General features: G+C 38.9%; 1 protein-coding gene across 2 annotated transcripts in view; it reads right to left on the minus strand.

The window, feature by feature from the left end:
- Window positions 1-12,438, minus strand: part of senp2 (SUMO specific peptidase 2) — a 90,007-nt gene that overhangs the window by 27,946 nt on the left and 49,623 nt on the right. For both annotated transcript variants that reach the window (XM_039756349.1, XM_039756351.1), the window contains exons 10-11: window positions 11,056-11,137; window positions 9,375-9,530 (exon numbers count right to left, since the gene is read on the minus strand). In XM_039756349.1, the coding sequence (XP_039612283.1) occupies window positions 9,375-9,530; window positions 11,056-11,137 (238 nt within the window). The remainder of the gene's footprint in view (window positions 1-9,374; window positions 9,531-11,055; window positions 11,138-12,438) is intronic.

Consider the following 12,438-nt stretch of genomic DNA (forward strand, 5'->3'; position numbering starts at 1 on the left):
TTAAGGTTTGAGTTGATTTATTCACGAATAATATTCCTGTCTGTTTTACCATTCCTACCAAAGATATTTCTGTCGACTAAATAAAAATTCCTTCTATTTAAAATTTAAATAGAACTTGAACAAATCTGATAGTTCATAATATCCACGCAGACTTGCACGTAAGAGCGGGAGTTATCCATTTTAACAAGCAGCGTATTGCACTGATAACGAAATAGCTGTGTGTGTATATATGTAGATATGTATGTATATGTATATATATGTTTATATATGTGTGTGTGTGTGTATATGTATATATATATATATATATATGTATTTGTGTGTATATATGTAGATATATATGTATGTGTGTATATTTATGTGTAAATATATATATATATATATATATATATATGACAGCAACACTCATTACTCACAACAGTGACAAAACAATTACATTGACAATCATGTTACGTTATTTTCAAAATGTTTCCTTTTCTTTTCATTGCTTCTTTAACACACTACTTCTCCGCTTCGAAGCGCGGGTATTTTGCTAGTAATATATATATCTATACTAATAAAAGGCAAAGCCCTCACTGACTGACTGACTCACTCACTCATCACTAATTCTCCAACTTCCCGTGTGGGTGGAAGGCTGAAATTTGGCAGGCTCATTCCTTACAGCTTACTTACAAAAGTTGGGCAGGTTTCATTTCGAAATTCTACGCTTAATGGTCATAACTAGAAGCTATTTTTCTTCATTTACTGTAATGGAGTTGAGCTCGAAAGTCGTGGGGGGGCGGAGTTTCGTGTGACATCATCACGCCTCCCACGTAATCACGCAGTGTGCAGAAAACCAGGAAGAGCTCCAAAACCGCTGAAGAAAACATACATTATATAATTAAGAAGGCAGCGAAACAATTAGAAGCGGCGAGTGACATATAAAACCATATTCAGCGGCTCACGTGAACTGACACAGTGCGCAGACAAAAAGCAACAGTTCCAAAGAGTGCTGAACAAAAACTGAATTATACTGCTACGCTCAAATAGACAAACCACACGCCGTGGCTCAATAGTAGAGGCTTCGCCTCTAGCGCCGCTTCGAGGTTCGATTCGAGAGGGATGCACTGAGTATGTCGCAGCTTCCCAATACATTTTAGCCTCGCATCCCTTGGTTTGAGGCGTATGAAAAATATGCGGTTAACGCAGAAAGACAGATCACCAATTGAAGCTTTATGAATAATGGATACTTTATTCGAATCAATGATTGTTTTGGTAAAGCCATACTCAGTGTATTCATTAGATGAGCGTAAAAAGTAAGAGCGAGGGAAGGATGACTTATTGAGGCATGCAGCCAAAACCACTTTAGCATGCGGGCTCGATGTACTGTAGTGCGAGTCAACTCGATCTGAGTTGCGCGATCTCATTTGAAAAAATATATCTTTTCAAGTTCTATTTAGTCCATATGTGTCAAACTCAAGGCCCAGGCCACATCCGCCCGGCGTGTAATTATATCCGCCCCGAGATCATTTTATATATTATTGTTATTAATGGCCGGGGATATGAAGCTGGTAACACAATAAACTACAGATCCCATAATGCAGCGCTTCAGCTGCCTTGCTGAACACTTACGCGTTAATCAAGTCTAGCTTATGATGCTGCAAGTTATTGCGAAGCTAGCCCACACGATGCCGTAAGAGAAAAGGTGATTCTGAACATAGAGCCTTTAAAAACCGATGGGAGGCTGAGTATATGTTTACTGACATTGCCGGCAAACCCGTGTGTCTCATTTGTGGAGCTAATGTGGCTGTAATTACAGAATTTAATCTAAGGCGGCACTATGAGACAAAACATCAAGATAACCTGAAAGACCTGAATGCAATGCAGAAGATACAGAAAGCAGAAGAGTTAAAGAAGAATCTGACACTTCAGCAGACGTTTTTACCGTGCAAAATCACAAAGTGATTTCAAGTGAAGCTACTTTTATGGGAGACACAAATGCACCAGTGCAACTTGCCCCACTTTCCCTGTTGCCAAGTAATGTCGAACCAAGTCGGCACAACGGTGTTCCCAAATACGTACTTTGCTGATAAACTGAGCGCACTGCGCACTGAGTTCGACGCGCTTTGGTGACTTTGAAGAACAAAAAAAGAATTTTGAGTTGTTTTGCAACCCATTTGCTGTCGATGTGGAAACTGCACCTGTGCAGATTCAGATGGAGGTGATTGAGCTGCAGTGTAATGGCACACTGAAGGCAAAGTATGATACTGCAGGGCCCGCACAGTTTATTCACTCCATTCCCGCAAAAATGCTCCAGCTCCGTCTACATGCGGCTCAAACCTTGTGCATGTTTGGTACCACATATCTGTGTGAGAAGCTCTTCTCAGTCATGAAGACTAACAAAACAGCACACAGGAGTCAGCCTCACTGATGAGCACCTGCAGTCCATCCTGAGAATCTCCACAACACAGAACCTCACACCAAACATAAACAAACTTGTTGCCAAAAAAAGATGCCAGGCTTCCAGCTCTGATAAAATGACATATGAGCAAAGACAACTGAATGATTTGATTTGTTATTGCTGAAAAGAACAAATTTTATTTATATTTCCAGGTTTTGTTATGCACCATGTTCATATTTGAATTTGTATAATTTTGACAGGATATAATTTTATGGAGAGCAACATCTTTTGGGATATTTAAAATGTAAGTTTATTTTTTATATAAAATTACATAAGAGTAAAGAAATTTGAATGTTTGTTCTTTTAACGTTTACTTTATTTCTAACTTGTATAATTTAGACAGGATATATTTTTATGGAGAGCAAAATATTATAGTTATATAGTTATTTAAGGTTTGAGTTGATTTACTCCGGAATAATATTCTGTCAACTAAATAATTTAACATTTAAATAGAACTTGAACATATACGATAGTTGTGTGTGTGTATATGCATATATGTAGATATGTATGTATATATATGTTTATATATATGTGTGTATCTATATGTATTTGTGTGTGTATATGTGTGTGTATGATTATGTATGTCTGTATATGTATATATATGTGGATGTATGTATATATATATATATATGTGTGTGTGTATATATGTGTCTATGTATATATATCAAAAAAATTAAAGGAACACTTTGAAAACACATCAGATCTCAATGGGAAAAAGAAATCCTCCTGGATATCTATACTGATATAGACTGGGTAATGTGTTAGGAACGAAAGGATGCCACATCGTTTGATGGAAATGAAAATGATCAACCCACAGAGCCCTGAATTCAAAGACGCCCCAAAAATCAAAGTGGAAAAATTATGTGGCAGGCTAGTCCATTTTGCCAAAATTTAATTGCAGCAACTCAAAATATGTACGCAGTAGTTTGTATGGCCCCTGTGTTCTTATATACATGCCTGACAACATCGGTGCATGATCCTAATGAGACGACAGATGGTGTAGTGGGAGATCTCCTCCCAGATCTCGACCAGGGCATCACTGAGTTCCTGGACAGTCTGAGGTGCAACCTGGTGGCATTGGATGGACCAAAACATAATGTCCCAGAGGTGTTCTATTGGATTTAGGTCAGGAAAGTGTGGTGGCCAGTCAATGGTATCAATTCCTTCATCCTCCAGAAACTGCCTGCATACTCTCACCACATGAGGCCAGGGTTGTGTGCACCAGGAGCCACTGTACCAGCATAGGGTCTGACAATGGGTCCAAGGATTTCATCCTGATACCTAATGGCAGCCAAGGTGCCTTTGTCAAGCCTGTAGCGGTCTGTGTGACCCTCCATGGATATGCCTCCCCAGACAATCATTAACCCACCACCAAACTGCTCATGCTGAATGATGTTACAGGAAGCATAATGTTCTCCATGGCTTCTCCAGACCCTCTCACTTCTGTCACGTGCTCAGGGTGAACCTTCTCTCATCTGTGAAAAGCACAGGGCACCAGTGGTGCATCTGCCAATTCTGGTATTCTATGGCGAATGCCAATCGAGCTGCATGCTGCTGGGCTGTGAGCTCAGGGCCCATTAGAGGACATGGGGCCCTTGGGTCACCCTCATGAAGTCTTTCTGGTTGTTTGGTCAGAAACATTCACACCAGTGGCCTGTTGGAGGTCATTTTGTAGGGCTCTGACAGTGCTCATCCCGTTCTGCTTTTCCCAAAGGAGCAGATACTGGTCCTGCTAATGGGTTAAGAACCTTCTATGGCCCTGTCTAGCTCTTCTACAGTAACTGCTTGTCTCCTGGAATCTCCTCCATGCCCTTGAGACTGTCCTAGAAGACACAGCAAACCTTCTGGCAATGGTACATATTGATGTGCCATTCTGGAGAAGTTGAACTACCTGTGCAACTTCTGTAGGGTCCAGGTATCACCTAATGCTACCAGTAGTGACACTGACTGTAGCCAAATGCAAAACTAGTGAGGAAGCAGTCAGAAAAGATGGAGGGAAAAATGTCAGTGGCCTCCACCTATTAAACTATTCCTGTTTTGGGGGTCCATCTCATTGTTGCCCCTCTACTGCACCTGTTGTTACCACAGCAGCTGAAACTGATTAACAACCCCCTCTGCTACTTAACTGACCAGATTAATATCCCATAAGTTTCATTCACTTTATGCTATACTCTGATTAAAAAGTGTTCTTTTAATTCTTTTGAGCAGTATATATATATACATATATATATATATACACATACATACACATATATATATATACATACATACACATATATATATACAGATATATATATATAGATATATATATACATAGATATGACAACACCACTCATATCAATGACAAAACAATTACATTAACAATCGAGTTACGTTATTTTTAAAATTTTTCCTTTTCTTTTTCATAACTGCTTTAACAAACTACTTCTCTGCTGCGAAGCACGGGTATTCTGCTAGTGTATATATACTGCTCAAAAGAATTAAAGGAACACTTTTTAATCAGAGTATAGCATAAAGTCAATGAAACTTATGGGATATTAATCTGGTCAGTTAAGTAGCAGAGGGGGTTGTTAATCAGTTTCAGCTGCTGTGGTGTTAATGAAATTAACAACCGATGCCCTAGAGGGGCAACAATGAGATGACCCCCAAAACAGGAATGGCAGGTGGAGGCCACTGACATTTTTCCCTCCTCATCTTTTCTGACTGTTTCTTCACTAGTTTTGCATTTGGCTACAGTCAGTGTCACCACTGGTAGCATGAGGCGATACCTGGACCCTACAGAGGTTGCACAGGTAGTCCAACTTCTCCAGGATGGCACATCAATACGTGTCATTGCCAGAAGGTTTGCTGTGTCTCCCTGCACAGTCTCAAGGGCATGGAGGAGATTCTAGGAGACAAGCAGTTACTCTAGGAGAGCTGGAGAGGGCCATAGAAGGTCCATAACCCATCAGCAGGACCAGTATCTGCTCCTTGGGCAAGGAGGAACAGGATGAGCACTGCCAGAGCCCTACAAAATGACCTCCAGCAGGCCACTGGTGTGAATGTCTCTGACCAAACAACCAGAAAGACTTCATGAGGGTGACCCAAGGGCCCCATGTCCTCTAATGGGCCCTGAGCTCACAGCCCAGCAGCACGCAGCTCGATTGGCATTCGCCATAGAATACCAGAATTGGCAGATGCACCACTGGTGGCCTGTGCTTTTACAGATGAGAGCAGGTTCACCCTGAGCACGCGACAGAAGTGAAAGGGTCTGGAGAAGCCATGGAGAACATTATGCTGCCTGTAACATCATTCAGCATGAGCAGTTTGGTGGTGGGTTAATGATTGTCTGGGGAGGCATATCCATGGAGGATCACACAGACCGCTACAGGCTTGACAAAGGCACCTTGGCTGCCATTAGGTATCAGGATGAAATCCTTGGACCCATTGTCAGACCCTAAGCTGGTACAGTGGCTCCTGGTGCACGACAATTCCTGGCCTCATGTGGTGAGAGTATGCAGGCAGTTTCTGGAGGATGAAGGAATTGACACCATTGACTGGCCACCACACTTTCCTGACCTAAATCCAATAGAACACCTCTGGGACATTATGTTTTGGTCCATCCAATGCCACCAGGTTGCACCTCAGACTGTCCAGGAGCTCAGTGATGCCCTGGTCCAGATCTGGGAGGAGATCCCCCACAACACCATCTGTCATCTCATTAGAAGCATGCACCGATGTTGTCAGGCATGTATATAAGAACACAGGGGCCATACAAACTACTGCATAATTTTGAGTTGCTGCAATTAAATTTTGGCAAAATGGACTAGCCTGCCACATAATTTTTTCACTCTGATTTTGGGGCGCCTTTGAATTCAGGGCTCTGTGGGTTGATCATTTTCATTTCCATCAAACGATGTGGCATCCTTTCGCTCCTAACACATTACCCAGTCTATATCAGTATAGATATCCAGGAGGATTTCTTTTTCCCATTGAGATCTGATGTGTTTTCAAAGTGTTCCTTTAATTTTTTTGAGCAGTATATTATATACATATATATATATATATATATACATACATACATATACATATATATATACAAATATACATACATATATTAAGGGTGGGACTTGATTAAAAAAATTAATGTAATTAATTAGAGGCATTGTAATTAATTAATCTTGATTCATCGCATGTAATCACACACATAAATTTGCCCCAAAGCGCAAATGTTTTTTTTAATTTAAAAGGGTTTTAGTTGGCGACAGAATCAAATAATAGACATGGACATGAATATTGTAAACTCAAGCTCTTTTAATTTCTGGAAAAAAAAAAGCATTTAAGCTGCATTTCAATTCAAATCAGAATCATCATCCTTGGCTAAAATTGGGCGGACTTAAAAAGAAAGTGGTATTCTAAGTACTTTAAGTACATGTTCAGAATGGTATTGTCTTTAAATAATAATAAGAACATTTTCAACATAAAGTGCAGTTTTTCATCTTAAAAAAATAAGGCAGAAACATAAAAGTTAATTTGACCAGCTTCACCTTTAAACTCTGAGTAACCTTAGCCAAAATTATTTTGTACATTAGGCTAAAACAGTGTGATCATTGAACATTTTGTAATTAGATGTAATTAAAATTACTAACGGTCACGAAAGTCCAATGATCCCCAATAAAAGCCAAAAAGTCCTCTTTCTGTAATGCATCTAATTTTGATTGCTTTTCAGTGTCATAAAGCTGTTGAATTTTACTTGAAATAGTCTCTCGGCACGGCAGTTGAAAAGACCTGACGCTAACTGTAGCACATTTTCTAACCCCCTATCTTCCAGCACTGCTAGTGGTCTACAGTCCAAAGCAATCCATTTTGCGAGAGAATTTGTAAGTTTGACCGATGTTGATTAACTAATTTTGGTCCTGAAGCCAGTCATTTCATCAGTTTTGGGCTGCCGACACCTTTTGTTGGTACTCAAACTGGTACTGCTAGTGCTAACAGCAGACACAGTTTCTGTGTTCGCTGTAACATGTTTTGCATTTAGATGGTACCATAAGGTTGAAGTGCCTCGGTGTTATGCAAACTCCTTTTTGCACAGTTTGCACAAAACCACGCTTTTATCAAGGCTTCCGTCAGGTAGTCTTTTGAAATGAAATTTTCCACCAATCAGTCGTAGCAACGCACTTTCTTTCGACTGTTACATTTTTGTAGCTCTGATGTGTACATTAATGTAATCGGTGTACCAGGAAATCATGCACTGCCAGAAGTTCCCCTTTGCTTGGAATGCAAAGTGTGATTAAATACGTTATTTTTTAATGCGTTATGGAGCACATGCATCGAAGCTACTCAGCTGTGCTTGTGCAAAGAAAAGAAAACATTTTAAAAATAACGTAACACGATTGTCAATGTAACCTTTTGTAAGTAGTGCCTAGAGGATTTAGAGTGTGGAGAAACTGTAGAGACAGCGTGTGTATTAACTTGTGGATTTTTCTGTGAGTATTTGGTGGCAGCGTCACAAAGTTGGTTCCTCAAGACTGCGTTAGCTGCGGAGCTCAGCTCACAGCGAAATTAGGTGAATGGGAGGGGAGATGATGACATGACTCTCCCACCCGCCTTAACTGTCAATCCCCCCACAAAGACAGTCTCTCAGAATTTGCATAAGCACAGCCCTTCACCAGTAATTTTAACTTAGTTACAAAGTGATCAAAACTCTCGTTTATATCCTGCGTCCTCTCATCAAACTTGTATCCCGCATTAGCGTGGGCATGACAAACGCCAGCGGCAGCCTGTCTATGAACTTAATTTAAACTTTAGGTTTACACGGTGCTTTGTTTCCGAAGTAGCTGTACTCATGAATATGGTTGTATGTGTGACTCGGTCGCTTCTTATTGTTTTGCTGCCTTCTCAATTGTATAATGCATGTTTTCTTCAGCGCTTTTTGGAGCTCTTCCTTGTTTTCTACGTATTGCGTTGACAGTCAGTTCAAGTGATTATGTGGGAGGCGTGATGATGTCACACGAAACTCTGCCCCTCACGGCCATCGAGCTCATCTCCATTACATTATATGGAGAAAAATAGGTTCCAGTTATGACCATTACGCGTAGAATTTCGAAATGAAACCTGCCCAGCTTTTGTAAGTAAGCTGTAAGGAATGAGTCTGCCAAATTTCAGCCTTCTACCTACACGGGAAGTTGGAGAATTAGTGATGAGTCAGTCAGTCAGTGAAGGCTTTGCCTTTATTAGTATGTGTGTATATTATATATATATATATATATATAGATGTATTTTCTCTGACCAGAAAGAAATCCAAAATAAAAATGATAACTGATTTAAACTATATTCAACACAACATTCAGACCCCAACATTTTAATTCAATGTTTCTTCCCGTGTAAAATGGATGGGCACAGATAAGCAGGTTAACCTGCTTAATGTACTTCAGTGTCCCTTGGGGACACAGTCATTCCTGTCGGTACCCATCACAAAGTACAAAACAGTCCTGGACGAAGTGACAGCGCATTGCAGGGAACATACGCACAAATCCATTGCCAATTTTGAAATTCTAATTAACCTTACACATGTCTTTCAGGATGTGCAAGAAAAAAAAAAAAAAAAAAAAAACAAAAAAACAAGCAGACAGCAGGGAGGATATGTTAACTCCAAACAGACAAAGAGATGTGGGATATCTACTCGAGGCAATTATTTGTGAGGCAACTGTGCCACCATGCTTTTATACATAAAACAGCACACAAAACCTTGATATTATAATTCCTTAGTAACTGATTTGAAATTGCATATGAAGTAACGGACTGCTTTAACATGGCAAGAATTTAAAGAAGCCAATGTTAACTCATTGCTATTGCTAGATCTCCAATTTCCATTTCACACAAAAAAATGTACTAACAATTCAAAAGACAAAAATACATCATTATTAAAACGTGAACACACTAAGGCTTAAAAACATACCTTTGTTAGTTTTGGGAAATCCTCTGTAGCTTTAATCTCTTTTGATGATACTGATGTATCCAAAAAAGACTTTCTAGCTGTATCATCTGCTTCTCTATCCACTAAACGTAAGCGTGCTTCAACCTCAGCAGAAAGATCCACATCTTCAGGTTGTCGCTGTTTGTAAAATTAGACACAATCAAAAGACAACAAGCCATTATTAAAGAAAAGAGACAAACTCCATTATCTGTTCTGGCGTTGTTGCTTCAATGAAAAATATGAAGAGAAAAAACAAACATACAAAGCAAATCAACCTCTTTCCTGACACAATTTCAGTCATTTTACAGGTAGGTCATGGGTTAGAGTGGTCTTGACTTACAGAAGTTCTACAGATAAGACTGAGCGCATAAATCACAAAAATGCTTCTTTTCAAATGAATTTCAATTGATTTTCTTCTAGAAACCTGTTTTTCAACTTACAGATAAAGCAAACTCAGTTTGATGACTACATAACATCTGTCATTAATCCTAATGTATAACACAGTGCAGACACCACTTCTAATCATATTGTGCTTTTGTGCATGTCACACTGAATGTAGTCGGCGGCATGCACAATCACACAATTAAGTTCAGTCATAGATAAGCACCTAGATGAACAGCTGGCTGTTTAGCTGACAAAGCTAATCCACTGCTTGTAATTCCCCAGCATTTTAAGTGCACAACACAGCAATGCCGTCTCATGGAGTAAAGATCCTGGGAAGATGAGGTGACACTCTGAGTGATTCCTCAGCAGAGACTGCATGTGTCTCGCAATCATTCGATGGTAGTGGATTTTCGTGCCATCTTTTCCAATTCCATGAGGTATTATATCATAATGAAAAACTGCAAGAAGTTTAAGCAGAAGGTTGACATACTGTACACACCTGTGGTTTAAATTTCAGTATAATTTGTGTTTTATAAACTACAGTCTTATTGCATCGGTGACACTTTATTGTTAAGTATAAAACGCTTTCTTTGTAAAGTAAGTTGATAAAACACAATGCATTATTGCTGAATTCTCATTAACTGAAAATTGTCAATGCAAGTTCAGATTTACATATGAAACCAGGTTACATACATCCGCAGGGACTTTTCAAAATATAAAAGAGGTTTGATGAGGAAATATTTAAGACAAAAAACAATTTATACTAATAGGTTTTGCAGTATGTCTACTTGTTTCCAGAAGCAAGAGAATGAAAAATATTCCACTGGTGCAGCAGGTTCTGAAAAGCTCAGGATCACATGCTAAATTAAGATACAATGCTGAACATAGACTATTTAGTTCATATTAATTTTGTGTAAATATAAAAAGGTTCATCACTTCTATATTACAATAACTACCAATAACCTCTCTGAACGATGCAAAGGTTTTCTCAAGGTACTCTCCTCACTCTGGTATTTAATTATTTCCACAAGTCAGTTTCTTCAGTATCATTCATTTATATAGGGACTGTTACCAATCACAGTCTGTTTTACTAAACTGTGTTCTGCAAGACTGCTACACTTACTGTTTAATTGTTTTTTATTCATCACTCAAGATATCTCTACATCTCTTAAATTACCAGACCATGACTGCCAAAAACCTAATATCTTAGCATATATTACATTTTATATTTCTGATATACAGTTATTAACAAATGCCTAACAAATACAGACAGAATTACCTTTCCTCTGATGAGTTCTTCGCATCCTGGATTATTTTCTGAAACATGCTCAAATGTACTTTGGTAATGACCATCAATTTTTCTAGAGAAAAAAAGGAATGAATGTTATTAACTATGGTCTACTTTTCTAGTTATACAATCCATTTACAACCCCACTTAATCCAGTTCTGGGAAAGGGACCATGAAGCCTATCTTGGCAGCACTGGCCACAAGGCAGGAACCCGCACTGAATAAAGTGCCAACCAATTCATCATGGAGCACACACATACAAACAAGTGCAATCTGAAATGAATGCTTATCTGTGGAAAGTGGAAGAAAGTGGCCTCATAATTAATGGTGTACGCAGAATTCATACTAAAACATGGAGTAAGGACAAAAGCGGAAATGTGCATATGCACAAGAAAATTCAGATGTACAAAACTGTACATAAGCCAATCTCCATGCACTTCCGCTCCATAAATCCTAGTCAGAGTGAAATGTAATGCATGTGCACGTGCCTGCCGCCCCAACCCGACTCCTCCTAGAATTTGAAAATCAATATAAATAGCCCCTTATGTTTTTGTGGATTAGGAAGTGGTGGGAACAACAGAAGGAAAGTGATTGAGTGGCACTCAAAAATTCAAGTTCAGAAAAATTACATAGTGCCCAAAATAAAAAGGTCAGATGTCAAAGTCCAGGTAAAAACGCAAGTCGTAGTCCACAGTCAGTGTTATTTGGAAGTGTATTAAGGCACAGAGAAAAAAAATAAAATAAATAAAAATAAGGGACCCATTGTAACTAAAGTAGCATGTTAAATGCTTCGGGCTCGTTGTGTTCCCCGTAGTCATTAATCACTACTACAGATTCCACCCCAAACACAATGCCCCTTCTCTTTTACAATATTTGCAAAAGTATAATAGCAAAGAAAGTTTTATTTATTTATGTATTTGATGAAATATAGCCTGCTGAAAATCCACATGAGCCATCTCTCTCAATTATTAACATTACAGTTAAAATTCCAAGACTGCAAGCTTTCATATATATATATATATATATATATATATATATATATATATATAAACTGCTCAAAACATTAAAGGAACACTTTGAAAACACATCAGATCTCAATGGGAAAAAGAAATCCTCCTGGATATCTATACTGATATAGACTGGGTAATGTGTTAGGAACGAAAGGATGCCACATCGCTTTGATGGAAATGAAAATGATCAACCTACAGAGCCCTGAATTCAAAGACGCCCAAAAATCAGAGTGAAAAAATTATGTGGCAGGCTAGTCCCTTTTGCCAAAATTTAATTGCAGCAACTCAAAATTGTACGCAGCACTTTGTATGGCCCCTGTGTTCTTGTATACATGCCTGACAACATCGGTGAATGCTTCTAATG

This window comes from Polypterus senegalus, chromosome 6 (assembly GCF_016835505.1).
Source record: "Polypterus senegalus isolate Bchr_013 chromosome 6, ASM1683550v1, whole genome shotgun sequence".
Taxonomy (NCBI): domain Eukaryota; kingdom Metazoa; phylum Chordata; class Cladistia; order Polypteriformes; family Polypteridae; genus Polypterus; species Polypterus senegalus.